Source organism: Passer montanus, unplaced genomic scaffold, assembly GCF_014805655.1.
Source record: "Passer montanus isolate IOZ18808 unplaced genomic scaffold, ASM1480565v1 scaffold18, whole genome shotgun sequence".
NCBI lineage: Eukaryota > Metazoa > Chordata > Aves > Passeriformes > Passeridae > Passer > Passer montanus.
In genome coordinates this window covers 10,002,191-10,021,544 of record NW_024365381.1, presented here as the reverse complement: position 1 = coordinate 10,021,544, position 19,354 = coordinate 10,002,191, and the positions used below count along the sequence as shown (strand labels likewise).

At 40.3% G+C, this 19,354-nt stretch overlaps 1 protein-coding gene across 2 annotated transcripts; it reads right to left on the bottom strand.

Moving 5' to 3' along the window:
- Positions 1-5,151: 5,151 nt before the first annotated feature.
- Positions 5,152-19,348, bottom strand: DCAF4 (DDB1 and CUL4 associated factor 4). 2 transcript variants are annotated; one of them, XM_039705312.1, is made up of 13 exons: positions 18,949-19,348; positions 16,960-17,057; positions 15,179-15,336; positions 13,773-13,855; positions 13,050-13,152; positions 12,110-12,253; positions 11,422-11,471; positions 9,990-10,069; positions 8,305-8,400; positions 8,096-8,193; positions 7,238-7,414; positions 6,500-6,614; positions 5,152-5,558 (listed from the first exon to the last, which is right to left on the bottom strand). In XM_039705312.1, exons 1-13 carry the CDS (start codon positions 19,056-19,058, stop codon positions 5,365-5,367), a joined length of 1,506 nt encoding a protein of 501 aa, XP_039561246.1. In that variant the 5' UTR covers positions 19,059-19,348; the 3' UTR covers positions 5,152-5,364. The 2 variants fall into 2 exon arrangements, with proteins under 2 accessions (XP_039561246.1, XP_039561247.1); XM_039705313.1 differs by lacking the exon at positions 18,949-19,348 and adding an exon at positions 18,561-18,934.
- Positions 19,349-19,354: the final 6 nt, after the last annotated feature.

The window sequence follows — 19,354 nt, the reverse complement described above, 5'->3', positions numbered from 1 at the left end:
TAAGTTAGATCTGCCTTGCATTTATGCCAGGTGTCTGCTATGACTGTGCTGAGACATTCACAAATGCCCTGTTGCTTTGGGAGCCTGGGCTTTAACATTGCAGGACTCTGGCTTCCCCACCTGGTTCTACAGACTTTGTTGTCCTTATTTTTGCTTTCAGCATAACCAGCCTAGTTAGGTTTAAATACTAATGTAATTCAATTTTGGCAGCCTCTCATCATTTTCATGTTTCATTTGTCAACTGCCATTGTCAGTTACTGTAATGCCATGTATTGTGGCATTGTCCTTGCATTTAATTATCACTGATGGCTGTAATATAATTTGGCACCAACAAATATGTCTGCCTGGCAGTAATTTGAGAACAGAGAGTGATTTGGACAAGTGATAGAACTGCCTGCTTTTTGTCATCCAGGTTTCATCCCCATCCCCTACTTTAGCTGGGCACTCTCATGGCAAAGCCATGCTGACATGTAATATATGTACTCTTACTGACAGAATATATGTCATAAAATGCATTTGTTTGTAGTGCAGGTACATCAAAAATGAAATCATGTCAATGCCAAAATAAATAAAAACTTGCTATGAGGGCTTTCAAAATCAACAGTATAATGTGACAAAGACAAAGCTAAAGTAAAATAGCAGCTAGTTAGTTATCTCAAGCCAAAATTAAATTGCATGCAGGTTTTTAACTTTCTTTCTGTTGGATATAACTCAAGCAAAATCAACATACCAGTGAGATATATATATATAGATATATATATATGTGTGTGTGTGTAAATCCTTATGTAGGAGGTGTTTTAATTGTGGCATTACAGAAATTATAATAGTTCTAATTTCAAGAATGCCAGAGATTTTGAAACATACTGATTTCTAATGTTCTGAAAAGCTTGTTAAATATTTCTGGTTTTGCTTAAAAGGCAAGCAGCACTGGAGAGAAGCAGGTGCATATGTCTGATGGTGATGTGCAGATGATGACTTGTCAGGAAGGCATCAAAGTTCTTCACAGATACCATGATACCAACAGATAGGAAAGAAGTTGTTTCAACAAGAAAAAGCAGGTGATCTTGATTATATTTTCAGACATTACCTGAAAAGGTTTATCAATTTTGTGCCTTGCCTTCCATTTTTGAAGTATTACACTGATTTGTAAAGTGCTTAGAACAGTTGGGTTAAACATCTCTCAGCTCCCAGGCCCTCACCCCAAAACCCCTGTGTAGAAAGTACATTGGGTTGATGTTGACTGCTGGATTCAGCTCACAGTATATGTAGTACATATAGGGTGTGCAAGCAGCCACTAGTGACTGAAGGTTTGGGGACTAAAGCTGAATTCTCCACTGCTAGATTGTAACTTTTCTGAAAGCAGCTTCTGTAAGGGGATAACCTCAGACTATGCACATAGCTGGGTTTGAATGCTCCCTTTCTCATAAAAAAATGAATTCTTTTCCAATCCTGTTAGAATAGGTCCCTCTTAAACTTAAAAATGCAAAAATGACAGTGTGAATTGGTGACTAGTAAATCGAATTTTTTAACCTCTTAGTTTCAGTATTCATCAGTATAATCGAGGAGAAATGACCATGCATACATGTACTGCAGTAAATTGGGACCAACAGAAAGATGTGACCAACACCACCACAGAAGACCCAAAAGCAAATCTCCTCCCTGCTTTAGAAATTTCAAGTTAAAATTGAAGTTTTTCTACCTGTTATGTCTTTAGCTCTTATGTGACCTAAAGGAGTTTATGTGTAAAGAGCTTTATTAATCAGGGTTGAGAGATGACTGATAGCAGCAGGGGACACAGAACAGAGCAAGGGTGAGACTGTGGCTTCTGAGAGACTGGTGTTGATGGGAGGCACTGGCAGTTTGGCCAGTGAGGAGAGCTGGGTAGGCTGTGCCATGCTTCAGGGAACCAGTGGGACCAAGGAAATGGTGTCTGCTGGATGAGGGATGCTGCAACCTGCCTTGGAGCTGGCTGGCTTTTCTGAAGTTTTCCACTAGTTCAATCCTTGCTGAGAAGCAGAGACAAAGAAATACAATGTTTTGATACTGTAGCAGACAGGAATAGTGTTGTGGTTCCTTTTTAACTGCCTTAAGCCCCCACTGTTGCTGTGTGATGAAAGAGATGATTTAATATACTTCAGCTGCTGCCTGTAAACTGCTTGCTGTTTATTACTGGAGCCAAATTGCCTCTCTTCTTGCCGTGCTTGCCCTCTCCTTTTTTAGTCCTTTTGCAGGCTTAATTAGAAGTGTTGGCTGCAAAAGCACTAGTTGGGTGAATGAGTTTGCAAGGGACATGTGTGCACTTGGTTCCTGGAAACAAAAGAAAGGAAATTATTTTGTATTAATTTTGTTTTTCTTTTGTATGAGTTTTCCCTCAAAGGAATATAGAGAATTATCTATCTTCAGTTATGTAAGATGCCTTTCAACCACAATTCTTAGTTGGTGTTTCCCACGGTAACTGAACATAATTGTTGCATGGTCCTGTTCTTACAGAACAGGAATTACTGGCATTAAGAGCACTGAAAGAGTCTAAATTTTTAAATGTTTAAATTTTGGAATTAATTTTGCTTTAAGAGATTTCATTATCTTTGTAGGTTACTAACTACATGTCAAAAATTAACCAACCAGGACAAATTGTGGAATATTTTCTCAAATTGAAAAGCCAAGCAACTGGGGACTAGGTCCCTTGGTTTTCAAAGGGTAGTAGAGGGAATGGGAACAGCCTGCAAGGCTTACCATTTAGGAGAGCAGGACACCCCCATGTCTCATAAACAGTGTCTGTGGAAAGAAGGGGCAGCACAGAACTTAAGCTGTGAGCAGCTCTGTTTTGTGTGAGAAAGAAGGCTCTGCAGAGGAACACGAAAGCCAGAGGTATGAGGGGAACCATGGTTGTAAGGAATTAACAGTTCAGTCTGCCCATGGGAAAATACAAGTTGGCTGGTAATGGGATAGAAGAAAGATTTGGGGGGTTTGAATGTATACTCAAAGAGGGAAGGCACTATTTTGAGTATTTGCTGGGATTCATCTTGATTACCCTTGCAGCAGCTTTCTGACAGAATATATTCACGCTATAAAGTTTTGACACTGCTCCCAAGAGAAGAGATTTCCTGCTCTATTGACTTCTGTATAGATTTATGGGTAAATGAAATACAAAGAAAGGTTAGGAGTTCACCACACAACACTGATGTGTTGGGAGAGCAAGAAGAGCTCCTGAGAACACACCACAGCCCTGAGTGCCTTATGCCTGTTAACAGCACTGTGCTTATAGTGTGGCTGACTCTCACTTCTGGGAAAAACATTTTGTGACTGGTTGAACAGTTTTACTAACCCACTTTTAAACTACAAATACTCCTCTTCAAGAGGAGTAAAAAGCAAGAGCTTTCTTGCACATGCACCAGTGTGAGGTTAAACACACTGAGCTGATGGCCCATAAGGATCAAGGTGGCAGGGTAAAATCCCTCCGTAAATAGGCTGCTTTGGCCAAAAGCTTTAGGTGCTTAACAGTAATCATATCTGTTAAGAAATGAGATACCTGGAAAACGTTGTAATATGCTGAAGAGGGTGCTGGTGGGAGCTTATTTTGAAGGCAGAAAGAGGACTCTTCCGGCCTAGGATGCTCAGCACTGCTGCAGTCCTTTCCAGAGAGGACAGAGATGAAGGTTAGAGTGCTGCACTGGGAACTGCCTGAGAGGCCACACCTGTAGAGAGCAGCACCACTCATCTCCGTGTGGCAAAAGCAGGGAAAAAAATCAAGGAGGAAGGTAGAACTTTGAGGGGAAGATATGGTAGACATGGTATGGATACCGGAAAAAAAAATAAATCTTCGCTAAAGTGAAATTCATCGAAAGGCTTGGGATGCCATCAAGTGCAGGGACATGGACCAAAGCGTGCCCAATTGATTGCCATTGAAATTGCAAGATTTCATTTCCCTTCCCGAAAGGAAATGAAATTTCCTTTCGGGAAGGGAAATCAAATCTTGCGACTTAGAAAAGCCTTACAAAGACTGGCATTTGCTTGTGCAGCCCATGTCTGCTGGCAGAAGGCACTTGGACTGCCGAGTCCCAGCCTTGCTCTCTGCCAAGGCCATCTCACTGCGCTCTCTTCACATGGCTGTCATCAGAACCCATTTGTACTCTCATCTGCTGAGCTTTCCAGGGGAAGTAGCATCTCTCATGACAGAACTGTACACCTGAATGCTCCAAGCAGATCCCAGGATGAAAAGATGGTTCTGGCACTCCTTTAGTAAAAATTTTGGAAAACCTGAGTGCAGTGTATCTTTCCTGTAAAGCCCATCCTAGTTCATGGTCCTTTACCCTTGCATAGGTTCCACATCTGGTCAGTGCTTCCTACAGATGCTGAGAGCAGGATGGTGTTGTCCAACCCAGACTGGTTACCAGGCAGGAAGTGAAGAGGCTCCATTGGATGGTAGTTGTTCTCAAATACAGATATGGTATCATCCAGTTCCTGTGAGCTGGTACTACAGCTTTGCAGCTGAGGGCCCAGCTGTACCTCTGTATATTGACTTTGCACAAAGACATGCTCTATACAGCCGGGCTTGTGTCCTGCTACAGCAGCCTGAGCAAGCCTGCCCTTCCAGACTGCTGACCAAACTGCATGTCAGGGGTGTGGACGTGGTTAGGAAACCCTGATAAATTAACAAGGACATTCAGCTTTGCTAGTGGACCAGAAGAGGGGCTTTACTTCATGCCTGCTGCCTTCTACAGGGATTGTGGCAAGGCAGTCACACGCTACCATCATCTGAAAGGCACAAAGTGTAGTGTGACCCAGCAAAAGGACTGACAGCAGGGGTGAGGAAAACAGCTCCTCCCTGAGCTGTTTCCAACCATGGAACATGGTTGTTTCCAATCAACTTCTTCCAACATATAGCAGTGGCAATTGCAGGAACACCAACCAAAGCTACCCCAAACAAAGACCCAGAACACTTAGTGTTTAGCTTCTCAACATCAGCTGCTTCACTGTGCTGGGCCAGCCTGCTTCTTGGGGCAGATCTGCCCACAGCTAAGGGTTAGGTGACCAAACTAGAATCAAGTTAGAGCAGCCTTTTGACAGCACATTCAGCTAGCACAACAGAGGCTCTTAAAGTTACCTATTTGGCAGGCTTACAGCTAGATTTCAGAGAGACTGACTTTTGCCTACAGTTAATCAGTGTTCAGCTTTTATTTACAAGAGGTCTGAGATGTATGTATACAGCAAGATTTGCTGAACTCCTGAAGGAGGCTCACAATTAGATGAGCAAAGCAGATGCAACAGCAGCACATAATGACTCAACAGCTTGGTGACTGGTGTAAAGACTCTAAAGTCACATATATATTGGCAGCTTTGTAGGCCAGGTCTAAGGAGAAGATGTCAGTTATAGGAGAAGTGGTAGAGATCTTGTTTGACAGCCATGAGTAAGCCAGGAACTCCTCGGCTACCCCCAAGTCTTGAAGAAAACACCACACTGGGAATGGCATCTTTGGATGATGGGTGGGGAGAAGGGATGGTTCTAAGCAGATGAGTATCTTGGAGACTCCAGATTCGGGTGTAGCAATCCTGACCAACTGGGAGGAAAGCAAAATTCAACATTACACAAAAAAGACTTGACACAGTTCTGCAAGATTATCACCACAGAAGCAGAAGGTCTATGGAGAAAACACCCTGAATATTTTTACACCCACAAAAGGCAAAGTCTTTTTCCATATACTTTACAAAACAAAAATTTTACACTGAATACTACGAGACTGGGAAAAATATGCATTTTCTATTAGGTAATTAAAGGTACAGTAAATCAGTATTTAGAGTGCTTTTCCCTTTATCAAGCTCCTAAGTCAAAAAAGGGAGAAAAATTCAGTCACATTAAAATTCTTATTATTCCACCACTTACTGATATATCCAAGGATATGTCAAGGAGGTCACTGTCTTTACAGTGACTTTATGAAGCTTGGCTACACTATAAGGGTTTTGTTTCATCTATTGCTACTTTTCCTGACCCCCACCTAAAATATAATAATAATACAAAAATCTGAGTGTAACTGGGAGTATTCAAAATGAATCCAAGTGGTATAAACAGTTTACAAGGAGTCAAGCCCACATGCCAATGCTTCAGTCCATCACCACATTCTCCCCTTAAGCACGAACTAAAGATATGGAGTCTCTAGATAAAGTCTCCTGTTTACATGTTGTTTCCCTGAATTTTAAAATCAAATGTTTTCTGCTCTACTCTTGAGACATATTGTGGAAAGGATAATAAAACTTCTGCAGGACGCAGCAGATTAGCAGGTGTTGAGCACCTTACAGGATTGATTACAGTAGAAATGAATCCATAATGTAATTTTCATAGTATATTACAGTATGTTTAAGGCTAAATTTTTTCTGAATTTTAAAGAATTAACAGCTTTATAGTTTCTAACAGCTGTACCTAAGAAACACCCCTCAGGCATAAAAAAGTCAGTCACTACCATATACAATACTAAATAGAAGAGGGGAAAAGTCACCCTCTTACCTGCTATAAGAAGTCCTTCCTCCTCATTTACATGCAAAGGGAGAAGAGCATATTCATTGTGATGACCTTTGTACTGTTTCACACACTTTGCTGTTCTCAGGTCCCACAGTTTTATCTGCAAGTTGAAGAAATTGTTTGAGAGAGGATATATTAAAGCAGAGAGCACCCAAAGGTTGGATGTGCTGGAGCACGTCCAGAAGAGGGCTCTGAAGATGACTGGGAGGGCTAGAGGACCTCTCCTGTGGAGACAGACAGAGAATTCAGCCTGCAAAAGCAGCCTCCTCCTAAAGGAGTCTACAAGAGAGCCAGAGAGGGTCAATTTATAAGGGTATGTAGTGACAGGACAAGGGGAATGGCTTTAAACTGAAAAGGGTAAGTTCAGATTCAATATTAGGAAGCTCTTTAATGTGAAGGTAGTGAGTGACTAAAACAAGTGGCCCAGAGAAGTTGTGGATGTCCTATCCCTGGAAGTGTTCAAGGCCAGGTTGGATGAAGGTCTAGTGGAAGGTGTCCCTACCTATGACAGGGGGCTGGAACCAGATGATCTTTAAGTTTCCATCCAACCCAAACCATTCTGTGATAAATAATGGTCTCTAGAAGAAGACCCATAAATGGAACTACCAGCCCATTCCATACTACATACTAAAAGCAGACATCTGCCATTGGGAGTGGGATAAGTACGTGTAAATTCCCAGATACTAAAAGGAACAGAATATCCTAAACACAACAAAACCATACCTTTCCAGCCATATCTGCTGCCATCAGATAATGTTCAGCCTCCATAAGGTGAATAGATGTAACTGCTGAGCCATGGAAGAGACGAATTGCTTTCCAGCTCTGCCCCTTGCGGTTACGTTGGCGCACATCAATGCTGAAAATTTCACCTGAACGGCAGCCGTTGTACAGCACTGGGGTCTGGGAGAATCCCAGAGAAAGGAGCATACTGTGTAACATCTGCAAGGCTCTTACCAGGTACACAGACACAGCCTGTGTCATGCTTTTGAGCTCTACAGTGTAGTTGTCAAATTATTTTAACAGATGCATTAAGAAATAGAATTTTAATTACACACTGCAGCATTTTTCAACAAGTTCATTAGTTCCATTCAAACCTCAGCTATTTACTTTAGCTGTGAAAGTTTGCCTAGGTAAGCAGGAACTCAGTCTAACATAACAGCAAAACAGAAACTGGAATTCTCATATTCCTATTTTACTATCCTAATTCTTTGTGAACAAGTTCAATAATATTTTATAGGGACTTTCTCCTTTTTGGGGAGGCAATACACTGAGTGTTACTAGAATGAGGATATTTGCCAAAACCAAAACAATTTTACATGTTATTACTGTGCTCTTTGTACTTCCTTGTCTTTTAACCTCTGTAATCTTAACAAAAATTGCCCTGTTGCCACAATTTGAAATCAGATAATATTTTTGTTGCTATTCAATTGTGTGCAAGCATCAGACCCCATCAGTTCTGCTGTGGAACAGCCACCCAACAGCAGCTGTAATCACAACCTTTTGTGCAGCATGAGGAATCCTGCCCCAAAGAGCCCACCAACGAGGAAGTGCTCTGAAAAAATGGTGTCTGGTTCTCCCTACCTGAGTGGCAAACTGCTGTGCCAGCACATCACTGCTGGTTCCAAATGTCTGACGATGCCCTGTCACTACATTGGTCACAAGCACTCGTCGTGTCAGGCCTAAGGAAGACAGATGATAGTTTAGCTGTAATTTGTGTAGCAGATGGGAGATAATGGAAGAAGCCTTCCCCACTGAGACAGAGGGCATTGCTAGCCTTGCAGATGGGTCACCTGTGCTAAAGCAGTTGTCTGCTTGGGGATTCAGGCACCAAGCGCAGGACCAGGCAGTGGATATCTTGAAACTGCACAGCATTCCAGGTCGATCTCCTAGAAGACAGGAGCAACACATGAAATGTTCATAAAATGTTAGGACAGGATGGTAACCCAGAAAGGTTCTTAGATTGCCACATTTCTTTTAACATTTTAATCTAAAGCAGAGAAAATGCTACCCAATTAGTGTCCTTTTGCTACTCAAGGAACAGGAAACAGAAATGGAAGTTCATGAATGTAAATGGGACACCTACAGTCTATGTAAATAGATGATATTGAGAGACTGAAATTTATTCAGTAGTCAGAGGGCTCACCATGGCAGGAAAGAGAAAAGTAACACTCACCTTATAGCGCTAAGTAAGCCATTTTTTAAAGATGAGTGGACTAGAAATAAAAAACATTTACTTTATAAACTATAGATTAGCCAAAGCCTAACCTGTAAGTTCTATGCCTGCTTATTAAAAAAAAATTAAGTAATAAACCCCTAGATTTGACCCTTACTCATGTAGCCCCTGCACAGAATTTATGCCAATTAGCAGACTACATCCTCAGTTTTCACTTCCTTCATGGTGCATCATACATACATCTGTCAGGTAGCAGAGGTCACATGGACAAGAATGGATGGATAACATAGTTTTAGACAGGCTAAGTTCTACTTTTCTCCTGGCATCTATTCAGCAAGGCTCCCACAAACCTCCTCTTTCAGAGAGTGAAGGAAATCAAATCTGGAAATACCTGAACAGTCAATAGGATATACTAAACAAGAGGACTTTGGTAGAAGCCACAGCAACTAATTATGGTGAAGGGCTTGAAATCTTTCCCAGAGCAACTGGGTATGCTGGCCTAGTAGCCATCCACCCTCAGTGACTCTTCATTCAAGTTCATGCTGACTCTATGCAAACTTTTTTAATGGCTACATATATAGTAAGAAATTAAAATTTTAAAATTAGTCCATTACTCTTATCTATCACAGATTTCCTCTGTATAAATTTAACTGATCATGTCTCAATGGAAGCCAGATTAGAGCACTCTGTGACTGGAAGAAGCATGGTTCTAATATCTATCAAGAAGGTCCAATTAATTAAGTCCTGCCCCTAAGAACATTCAACAAAAAAGATCAGCTATAGCCATACTTAGGACATAGTACTCTCCCAGTCAGTCAAGTTTCCATACAACTGGAGAGCTGGAGTTTGTACAAGGAGCTATGGGCCGAGATACTTACCAGCTTTCCACCTCTGATTTATGCACTGAGCATACCTGAGCAGCTGCTATGAGAACAGATTCTGCAGTGACTGGACATTCTACAAGGAAATGTGAGTACTTGCTGTGGGCAGCTTCTGCATATTAATTGTAGGCCAAGCTACTCATGAAAAATCTCAAGTGTTTACTTTACAAGTGAGGTATTCTCCTGCCAAAGTCAAGTACTGCAGCAGCTAAAAATAAACTAGGGCTCTGAATATGCTTGTTAATTAAGTCTCAAATTCTTTCATCATCATTTCACTTCTTAAGCTGTTTTAGTCTTACAGAAATACAACAGTGTCATCAACTACAGAAAAAAAATGCTAAAATAACCTTTCATTTGTGCTCTTTTTGTACTATAATTGCTACCAGAACTTGGAGACAAAAAACCAACAGAAACACCCTACCTGGGTTAGTGCTGCTGAACAACGATGCTGGAAGCAGACTGGCACAGCCTGGTGTTTCTGCAATTCCCATGAGACACAGCTTGCTGAAGTGAGTTAAGGAAAACTGATTTCTCCCTAGAATAGAACAGGCTACCTAATATTTATAAATGGGAAAAGCAAGATGCCCTGACACAGTTACAGCTCACAACACTTTTCCTCGAGACCTCTGATGTGCCTTACAGTTTACAACTAAGCTGTGACACTTCATTTCTTTCATAGGAGTGAGCTAGAAAGAACTCATATTCTTGCTTTTGTATTTTCACTACCAGAAAGATAATACTGTGACACTTCATTTCTTTCATAGGAGTGAGCTAGAAAGAACTCATATTCTTGCTTTGTATTTTCACTACCAGAAAGATAAGACAATACTCTTGTATCTTACTAGTGATAGGAAAAATAAAAAATCAGCATGGCCTATATAGATCATTCTTACTTTTTCATGTCGATGACACTGCATTAATATAGATCTGTTTTTCATGAAGATAAAATGGAAAAATGGGAGGCAAGGAAAACTCACTTTAGATTACATTTAAATATTTTATAAAGACTGTACCAGGTACAAATAGAATTTGAAAGCTGCATTTCAAGTTCAGTGGGGTAAATCTGTAACTCAGCTAGGTGAAAGCAGGAACCCAGCAAACCAAGTGATCCTGAACACATCCCCAGCTGTGTGCATGCCTGGTGAGCTCCTGCCCCTGATGGGCTGGTCTGGAATTGCATGGCTTTTCACACAGGCCGTTCCATACTTTTCTATGTAATTTCTTTTGGCACTTTGTAACACACCTGTTGTCTGCCATCTCCTATGTCAAAACTCAATTTTTTCCCCCCACCTCTTCTGGGCTCTGCACTGTTCTTTCCTGCTGCCTCTACTGTATCATCAACCTTCCTCTTCGAGTCAGACCTGCAGAACATGCTTTGAAAGTTGCGGGTGATGCTACAGAATTGCTCCCATTCTCCTCTCACCCCTACCAACACAGGGATGGTTTTAAACACAAATGAACCATCCCACTTTCAAAGAGGTTCACTTCAGGAAAAGGTTGTTGCCTTAACCCTCTGCTCCTTTTCTTTTGCCTCAGCCAACTTCCAAACATCAGATCATTCTGGATATGGCATTTATATACACTATTAATGAAGTGGGAATTCTCCATCACACAAAACACGGTCTTTCATTTACCATTAACATGGGAATAATTCTACATATACCTGTAACAAAACCATACATCTGCCTCAGTAATTCCAACATATTTCAATTTTCTTTACTTCTGCTGTTTTCCAGAAAACTTATCTTCTGGGGGAGCTATAGGAGAGGTATTCCTTGAAGTTAGATTTTTTGTGAAGCACGATGCAGACTTGTGAAACCTGAATGACAATTCTGATTTTTTTAAAAGGATATAAAACATGAGAATCTGGATGAGTCAGTGATGCCCAGCACACAGAGTTCACCTTCAGAGAGAAGAAAACATACTATTTTTGTGATCTGTTATTCAATTAAGGAAAGATTATTTCCATGCAGAAATGACATAAAATTAGGCACTGGGCACAACTCCTCAGCCCACTAAATTACTCAGTAATGGGGCACAAGCAGTTCAACTTCATACTCGTAACAACAGAACAGCATTTTGAAGTCTGGCCAAACACAGACTAAGGCACCAAGAGACCATCCCTGAAAGAACCTGAACATGAAGAGATCATGATAACCTGTTTTAAATATGCCTCATATTTAAAGGAGGATAAACACACTTTCCCAAATTATTTTTAAGAAAGAAGCATGGTAGTTTGATAGCCAAACTTCAGTTTTGCCAGTCGAAGTCTAAAGTAATCACTATCCTTGGAAGCTGGTACTTCTACGTAGTCCTTAATTCTAATTGTAGTATAACAATCCTGACAACTATCACTAGTACTGAGCACTTTCAGGACAGGTTTATTGTGGTTCTGTGTTTACCCAAGTTTCACATTTCTAGATTCTTCCATTCTCTTCTCCTAGCCCTTTCCCCAACCCTCATGGCACTTCCACCTGAGCCTCCCAAGAACAGTGTTCTGAGAACGCAACCACCAAAGGAAGGAGGAACAGAAAGCAGTACTTTGCGGTTTGTGAAGTAGAGGTTGTCATACATCTCCACAGTGAGAGACTCCTTCCCCAAACCGCTGAGATTGATGATACCATATTTACATCCTCCATGCTCTACATCGTTCACAGTGAATATTCGTTCACAAGCAACATCTGCCTGTAAAATAAAAGCTTACCGGTCACACTCACTGGAAACTTACAGGAAAAACAGCTTGAGGGAGTTGCATTAAGTCTAAAATGAAACAACACATTAATTCTGATCCCTTTAACACCACCTGCTTTCCATTCACCTCTAAAATCAGTGGCCAATTCCTTTTAAATGCATGCAGAGAAAAAATCAGGGATAAGAAAAGGATTCAGTCCTTGGCTAACAATAAGTGATCTTTCCAATGTTAACAATTCTATACACTTACACTGTTTCTGAGTCCCTTCTGGCTTCAGCTATCTATGCAGTGCTCTGTTTACAAGGCCAGGAGCTGGTCCTGGAGAGCTTCCTATATAGTCTATGAAAGATCATGAAATGTAAAGTGATTACTGATGTTTTCTTAGATTCTCTGAACCACAGGCTTTGCCACTCCCAAAATTCTCCTTTTTCATTTTTCTCTTCTTTCTCTTGATCCTCTCCACTCCTCCTCCCAGCCCCACAATAATGATCCACTCGACTCCTACTTACTTCCAAAAGAACAAGTTGATCAGAGTAAAAAAAAACAAAACAAAAAACAACAAAAAATGGCTTTCATATCCAACCTTTTTATAATTTTCCTTTGTAGGAAAGGAACAGCTTCTCCCTACCTGTTTAAAGTTACTGAGCACAGATTTTAAGAACTGACAGAGAAGGAATAACACATCTTTAAAAGCTACATTTAACCTGAGTGATTTTATTACAAGAGCCTAAATTTTCACTGAAAACAGGTTCTCTTTATCTTAAAGACTTATCATTTCTCATAACATACCACAATGATTTTAAAATTGTTGGTTCCAGCAACTGAGGAATCCGGACTGTGAATTTCTATCTTCCTCCTCTGCATGCAGTTCACTTTTAGTTCATGGACTAGCCTGCAAAAGCAGGTAGGAGGGTGAGGGGGTTGAAGAAAGGAGAATTCAGGTAAGCTTAAATTTAATGCATATGAAAAGAATTCTGGACAGGATGTAGAATGCTTCTCAATCACTGAAGAGGAAATGCCTGAATAACTAGCATGCTGAAATTTAACCTGCATAACCCATGAACATGTACATCTTCCACATGCATGGAATTTCATCCCACTATTTTGAACCCCAGCTCATCTTTAGTAGCCAGAACAGCAACACAGCAAGTTACTAACTTAACTTGCCTTCTGTTCTGATGGGGGCAAGGGAATGGTCATGTCCATTGAAAGGCACTTATCCTAAAAAACCTGTGCTATACTCATAAAATGCAATGTGACAAAATGGCATATCCATATACATACATAAAATAAACTTCTTTTGAAGTAAAATTGGGAAACAACTTCCTCATTTGAATTCTCATCATTTTAGTAATCTGATTATTACAGAATATAACCTTTTTCCCGACTTGAAGTAATATGTTCCTCCTCCTCCCAATGGAACAGTAAGAAATGCAAGAAAACCTGACAGAAACAGTTGCACTAACAGCAGAACTTGGCGTTGCTAACAGAAGACAAATCAAATCATTGTACCTGCAATAACTTGTGGAGCTGAGGGAACCCAGCTGCCTTTTCTGTAACAGCACAGATGAGTTCAGTCCAGCCCTTGTTGTTTTCTGGAAGAGAGTAACATGGAACTGTACTCAGTTATTTACTTGTTTAAGATTCAAACACGGCTGTGGGTCTTTGATGTTTGGGATGTTTAGGTAACTTTTTTCTCTAGCCTACACATATTAAAATTTTCAGAACATATAAAACACATTCCAGCACCATCTCCCTGATCTACTACAGTAAGTAGGTAAGAATATATTCCTATGAGATATGGAGTGCTTTGGTAAATACAGAAGCTGAAGAAAAAATATGAAACTCCAACAGCCATAGTCTTCACTCTACATAATCAGCAGTACCACCTGGAGGTGTAAAGTCACCTTCTGGTTTCATTACAACACCTCAAATTCTTCTTATATAGCAAAATCTTCTATCACAAGGAGACTGATATTAAATATGCAGTCTTTCTGTACTAAACTGCTTTTCCATTCTCTTTCCATTCCCCCCACAGCACTGGGGTTGGAACTAGATGATTTTTAAGGTCCTTTCCAACCCAAGTCATTCTATGATTCCATTCCACGATTCACAAACCTTTTAGAATTTAATGCAAACACCTTCTGAGGAGACCAAGGCATAGAGTATTTAGCAGAATTATGGAGTAAGAAATCTTTTTGATAATGCTCAGACAAAGCAAGTGTTTGAGAGTCAAAATGTTCTTTACACTGAAGACTGAAAAGCTGGTTGGAGAACTCCATTGCTTAAGAAAGAGAACACTGTTCATTTTTTCCAAATGATAGCACATAAGCTGAGCTGTTATTTGTAAAGTTCTAAGACATGTTTTTTCAGGTAATGAAAAAGCATCCTTGTTAGATATTTTACCCACATTACAAATATGCAGCATCAGCATTAATTTCACTGTAACACTTTATGAAGAAAAGCACACAGGCTTTCCAGACATAAACATAAGACCTGCCTTGATTTTAGCTGTCCAAAAAAGTTCTTCAAGAAAAAGCTTTCTACCAACTATTATTAGTTTTGTTTCTTCAAGGTCCAGGAATATGATAAATAAATTTATTAAAAATGTGAAAAACTTTAAATCAACACCTCACTTTGCCAATTCAAGACAGGAACTTGAAACCTGGCATCCAATATCCTGACTCAAGTGTAATGGTTGGACAACTGCAATTCTGAGCACAGTGCCTGTGTCTTTATAGATTTTTTTGTTTGTAATGACTTCACTTCATTCCTGTGTGGCAGAGCCAAACAAAAGGCTTCAAGGACTTTTTTCTTAGCAGAAGAAATGGAATTGTCCAAACTTAAAGACTTTCGTTTATAATCTGTCCTGGGCCAGAGTACAATAAAGCTTAATTGCAATCTTTTTCAAAACATACCTGATTCTGTTTTTCTTCCTCTTCTAGGAGTCTCAGTCTTTTGCACTCCATTGCCTTGTGCTGAATGCTGTCCTTGGTGAGTGGGTTGTGATTATTATGTCCAGGCAGCAGGCGAAAATAGCGATTCTTTTCTGGGTCATAATAAAATCCTGGCAGCTCTTTGTGGGGGCGTGGGGGGAGACACAGGGAAGAAAAAGTGGCAAAATCAGATGGATAACTAAGTTTGTTTATTGCTCTTTGATATTCCATGTCTTCATGTGAATGTCAGAGTTGCAAGACCCAAAGCTATAGCTCCCAACACGTCCCAGGCATGATACACAGAGTGGGAACAGATGAGCAACTTACAGGAAAACATTTGAGGTTATTTGGAGTGTTCAAATGCACTGCTCTTACACAGACACAGAAGGGACGTCACCACTGACCAAGAGGAAATTCAGACCAATGAGAAAAGCACAAAAGAAAGGTTTTGTTGCAGAACAAAAGTAGTCTTTCTTCATAAATAAATCAGGAGGAGACATTCTTAGTTAAAAGACTTGGTAGGACAGCAAAAAAAAAAAAAGACAATGATTTATCAAATAAACTCAAATAAAGTGATTCACTTCCCAGAACAAGACACTTTTTCTCCAGCACATTGGAAAGATTTACATAAAATCAAGAGTATATTTGGCTCCTTCCAAAGATAAATTGGGATGTGAAACACTCAATTTTAGTGAAAGCAGAGACAGACAAGTAATACACTATGACAGATTTAAAATACTTTGAGAGATTCTGTCAAGACAAAGAAATTTATTCAGAGGCAATTGTTAACCTTTCATTTCAAGAGTTTTTATTTAAAACTTTATTTACTATCAGAAATTTCATTTTAAGTATCTTTTTTTTTGCAGCTGCTTACCATTCAGCTCCCTGTCTGCATCTTTTAGGTTTGAGCTTAGCCACAACTGACCAAGACTTTTTCAGGTCAGTGAAAATAAAAAGTTAGTCAATGAATCAGTACAGCTTAAAAAGCACTCTACATTTAGTAACTATTAACTGTGTAACTATTTAGCACACTACACAGTAACTACACAGGAATAAATGCCTTGCAGGTACATGTCCTAGCATGCTCACAACACAAGACAGTGATATACAAAAACCATCTCTTTAAACTCAGTGTTGTTCCAGGACTCTCCTGCTGTACAGAAATGTAAGTTCCCACTGGCTTAGTTTTTGCTAGTGTTGTTTAATGAGTTAGGAAACCAGAATGTAAACAGGACATCTTTCTCAACAGCACTGCTACTTCATCATTTGTTGTAAATGAACAAGTATTTAGCCAGAGTCTATTTATTACAGGTTACAAAGTACACTGAAGGCATAAAGAGACACATCACACAAGAGACACAACACAAAGTGGTGGATTGTTGCAGCTTTCAAAAGACTGAGTAAGTGAACACAAGCTGTAATTTTTTATATGCTCTCTTATTTTATTTGCTTCCTTAGTAGTTTATTTTCTTCCTAAAGTAGCCTTTCTGGAGGGAAAAACAGAATTGCATTTTTTCAGTTTCTATCAGCTTGGCTAAACACAAGTTTTCAAAAATGAGAAGCACTTGTGGGCCTTAAAGTGGTTTGGCTCTGTTCTCTAAATCCTTGCTTGCTACATCTTTTTGTATCACCTGATGTTACTTTTCTCCACATACTGTTTGTATGGTTCCTGTCACACCAGATTATTAATACAGCTACTACTACTTTTGTCATACAATCAACACATAGGAACTGACTTTGGACCTATGAACACCATCTCTTACCTGGTGCTGCGGAGTTCTGCGTTGAACTGGATGAAGAAGGCTCTTCATTGCTGCTGGGACCTGCATTCACTGGGGTCTGTGGCTCTTCTTGTTCCAGACTAAAAAAGTAGCATTGCCTTCAAGATAGGCTCATAATTGCCCCACACATCATTCCCACAGAGACTAGAAAGCAGATTGTTACTGACATCATTCTGCAGTGCTCTGATGGATAGTATATTCTGCATATTACCATACATTAAGCTATGAAAATAAAACAGTGAAAAATATTCAGCTTAAAAATTTCTCAAGAGCATTAGTCACACCAGCCTTAAATTACTTGCTAATACATTAGAGGTTGCTGTTGATTCTGCAAGTGCCTCTAATTTTTTTTTTAGCAAAAGATTAACTGGGCAATTGTACACTGAACAAACAGCCCACTCCTGAAAGCATGCAAGTCTTCACAGCACAAAACAAGAGATAGTGTAGGTAAAACACTGATGTCAGGTCAAAAATGTTTTGCCATTCTCTTCATAACAAGAATTTCACTGATAAGGTTTAGAAACACGCAAAATAAACAAGTTTAATGAAAATTCCAAGAAAAGCCTCTGCTTTTCTAATGAACATTACAGGGGAAACTGCAGCCTTCCTCCTTTTGAACGAATATACACGAGCACATTCAGTACTGATGAGCAAATTTCCCCTAGGATGTTTTCTGAATCATCTGTACAATTCTCAAGTTTTTAAGACAGGTCTCTTATTACATGTCATCTTAAAAGCAGTACGTGAAGCTGTTTTGCAAGAGCCATAATTTATTGAAAAGAAAATTACAAAGAAATTCTGTTTCTAATATCAGCACTGCTGCGGTTTGATTATACAACTCTGAAAACAGTTAAAGGACACAACAGGTATACAAGGGGAAACTGCAGCCTTCCTCCTTTTGAACGAATATACATGAGCACATTCAGTACTGATGAGCAAATTTCCCCTAGGATGTTTTCTGAATCATCTGTACAATTCTCAAGTTTTTAAGACAGGTCTCTTATTACATGTCGTCTTAAAAGCAGTACGTGAAGCTGTTTTGCAAGAGCCATAATTTATTGAAAAGAAAATTACAAAGAAATTTGTAATTTGCTGTTTCTAATATCAGCACTACTGCGGTTTGATTATACAACTCTGAAAACGGTTAAAGGACACAACAGGTATACAAGGGGAAAAACACCCCAGATCAAACCCAAGCACTTAACTTTAAAACTCTCTAAGAAAACTTTTAGTTCTGCTCAATGAAGCAGTGCCCATTTCATTTTCTAAGTTTTCTTACACAAGTACAACCAGCGTGGTAACCCATATGTGTCTCTCTTTTCCTAAAAATAGGTTTTCAAAAAAAAAAAAAAGCTTAGCATATTAAAGCACAGCATTAGACTCTTTTACTCCTGAAAGAGGCACTAAGGAAATAACAAGGGAATAAAAAAGCAACCATAAAACCAGCTCAAATACAAGCAAGTGTAAGTTCTAAAATATAAAACATGTTTTCTGAAAGGATCAGTTTTCAAGGTAAGGGATTATTCCTGAATCCTTCTTTCATTTTCCTTATCTGTAAGATGTGGTATTACCACATTACTTACCATGCTTTCAAACATTCAGGGAGATCCTTCAATGACAGTAGACTCGAGCTTATAATGTATAGGCAGATAGAATGAAGTAACTGTATTTTTCTTCCCTGAACTATCTTTGCATATTGATGAAAGGTTTATGGATAATACACAGCTGAAAGGACTAACTAATGGGACTGCATCTCAGTTTAAAATCAGCGTACACTTGTGAACACACAACAAACTCCCAGAAATCAGCACAATTCCACTCCCAGCAGGGATGACAGATATACCAGAAGTACTGTCTACTAGATCTTCAGGTGGCACCCCTCTCAGTTCTAGAAAGTCACCATTCTGCACATTTAACCAGGCGTAAGCCCCACCGGCTCGGGCACGCTGAGCTCAGGCTGCCCGTACTTGCCTTTGGGCGCGGTTGCTGGGGCGGGCTCCTCCGCGCCGCTGCGGCTGCTGGCTGCGCTTGTGACGGCTCCATCCACGCCTCTCCGTGCCTCCACGGTAGTTTCTCCGCATCGCTACTCTTAAAGCAGACACACACACATATCTCACCCCTGGAACGGCTCAGCACTCGGGACAAGTCTCTTAATGCGGCCTCTTTTCAAACAGTTTCAACCTGTAACGACCAGGCCGGCCGACAGACCGCAGCACAGCCGCTCCCCTACGCCTGTCGACTTCCCCACTAGTCCCGGACCAGCTCCGCGGCTCGCCCCGTCGCGCTGAAGCCGCAATCCCGGAGGCAGAAGGACAGTGATGACAGAGCGGCCCCCACCGCCTCCCTGGGCCAGCCCGCCCGTCCCTCACCGCGCCGG

Bases quoted from the DNA above. Each gene is read 5' to 3' on its own strand.
- DCAF4 (XM_039705312.1), bottom strand. From the start codon at position 19,058: ATGCGGAGAAACTACCGTGGAGGCACGGAGAGGCGTGGATGGAGCCGT. The intron at 17,058-18,948 runs GCAAGTACGGGC...CTACTTTTTTAG, and splicing joins CCCAGCAACCGCGCCCAAAG to TCTGGAACAAGAAGAGCCAC. The intron at 15,337-16,959 runs GTAAGAGATGGT...GCCCCCACAAAG, and splicing joins GCAGAACTCCGCAGCACCAG to AGCTGCCAGGATTTTATTAT.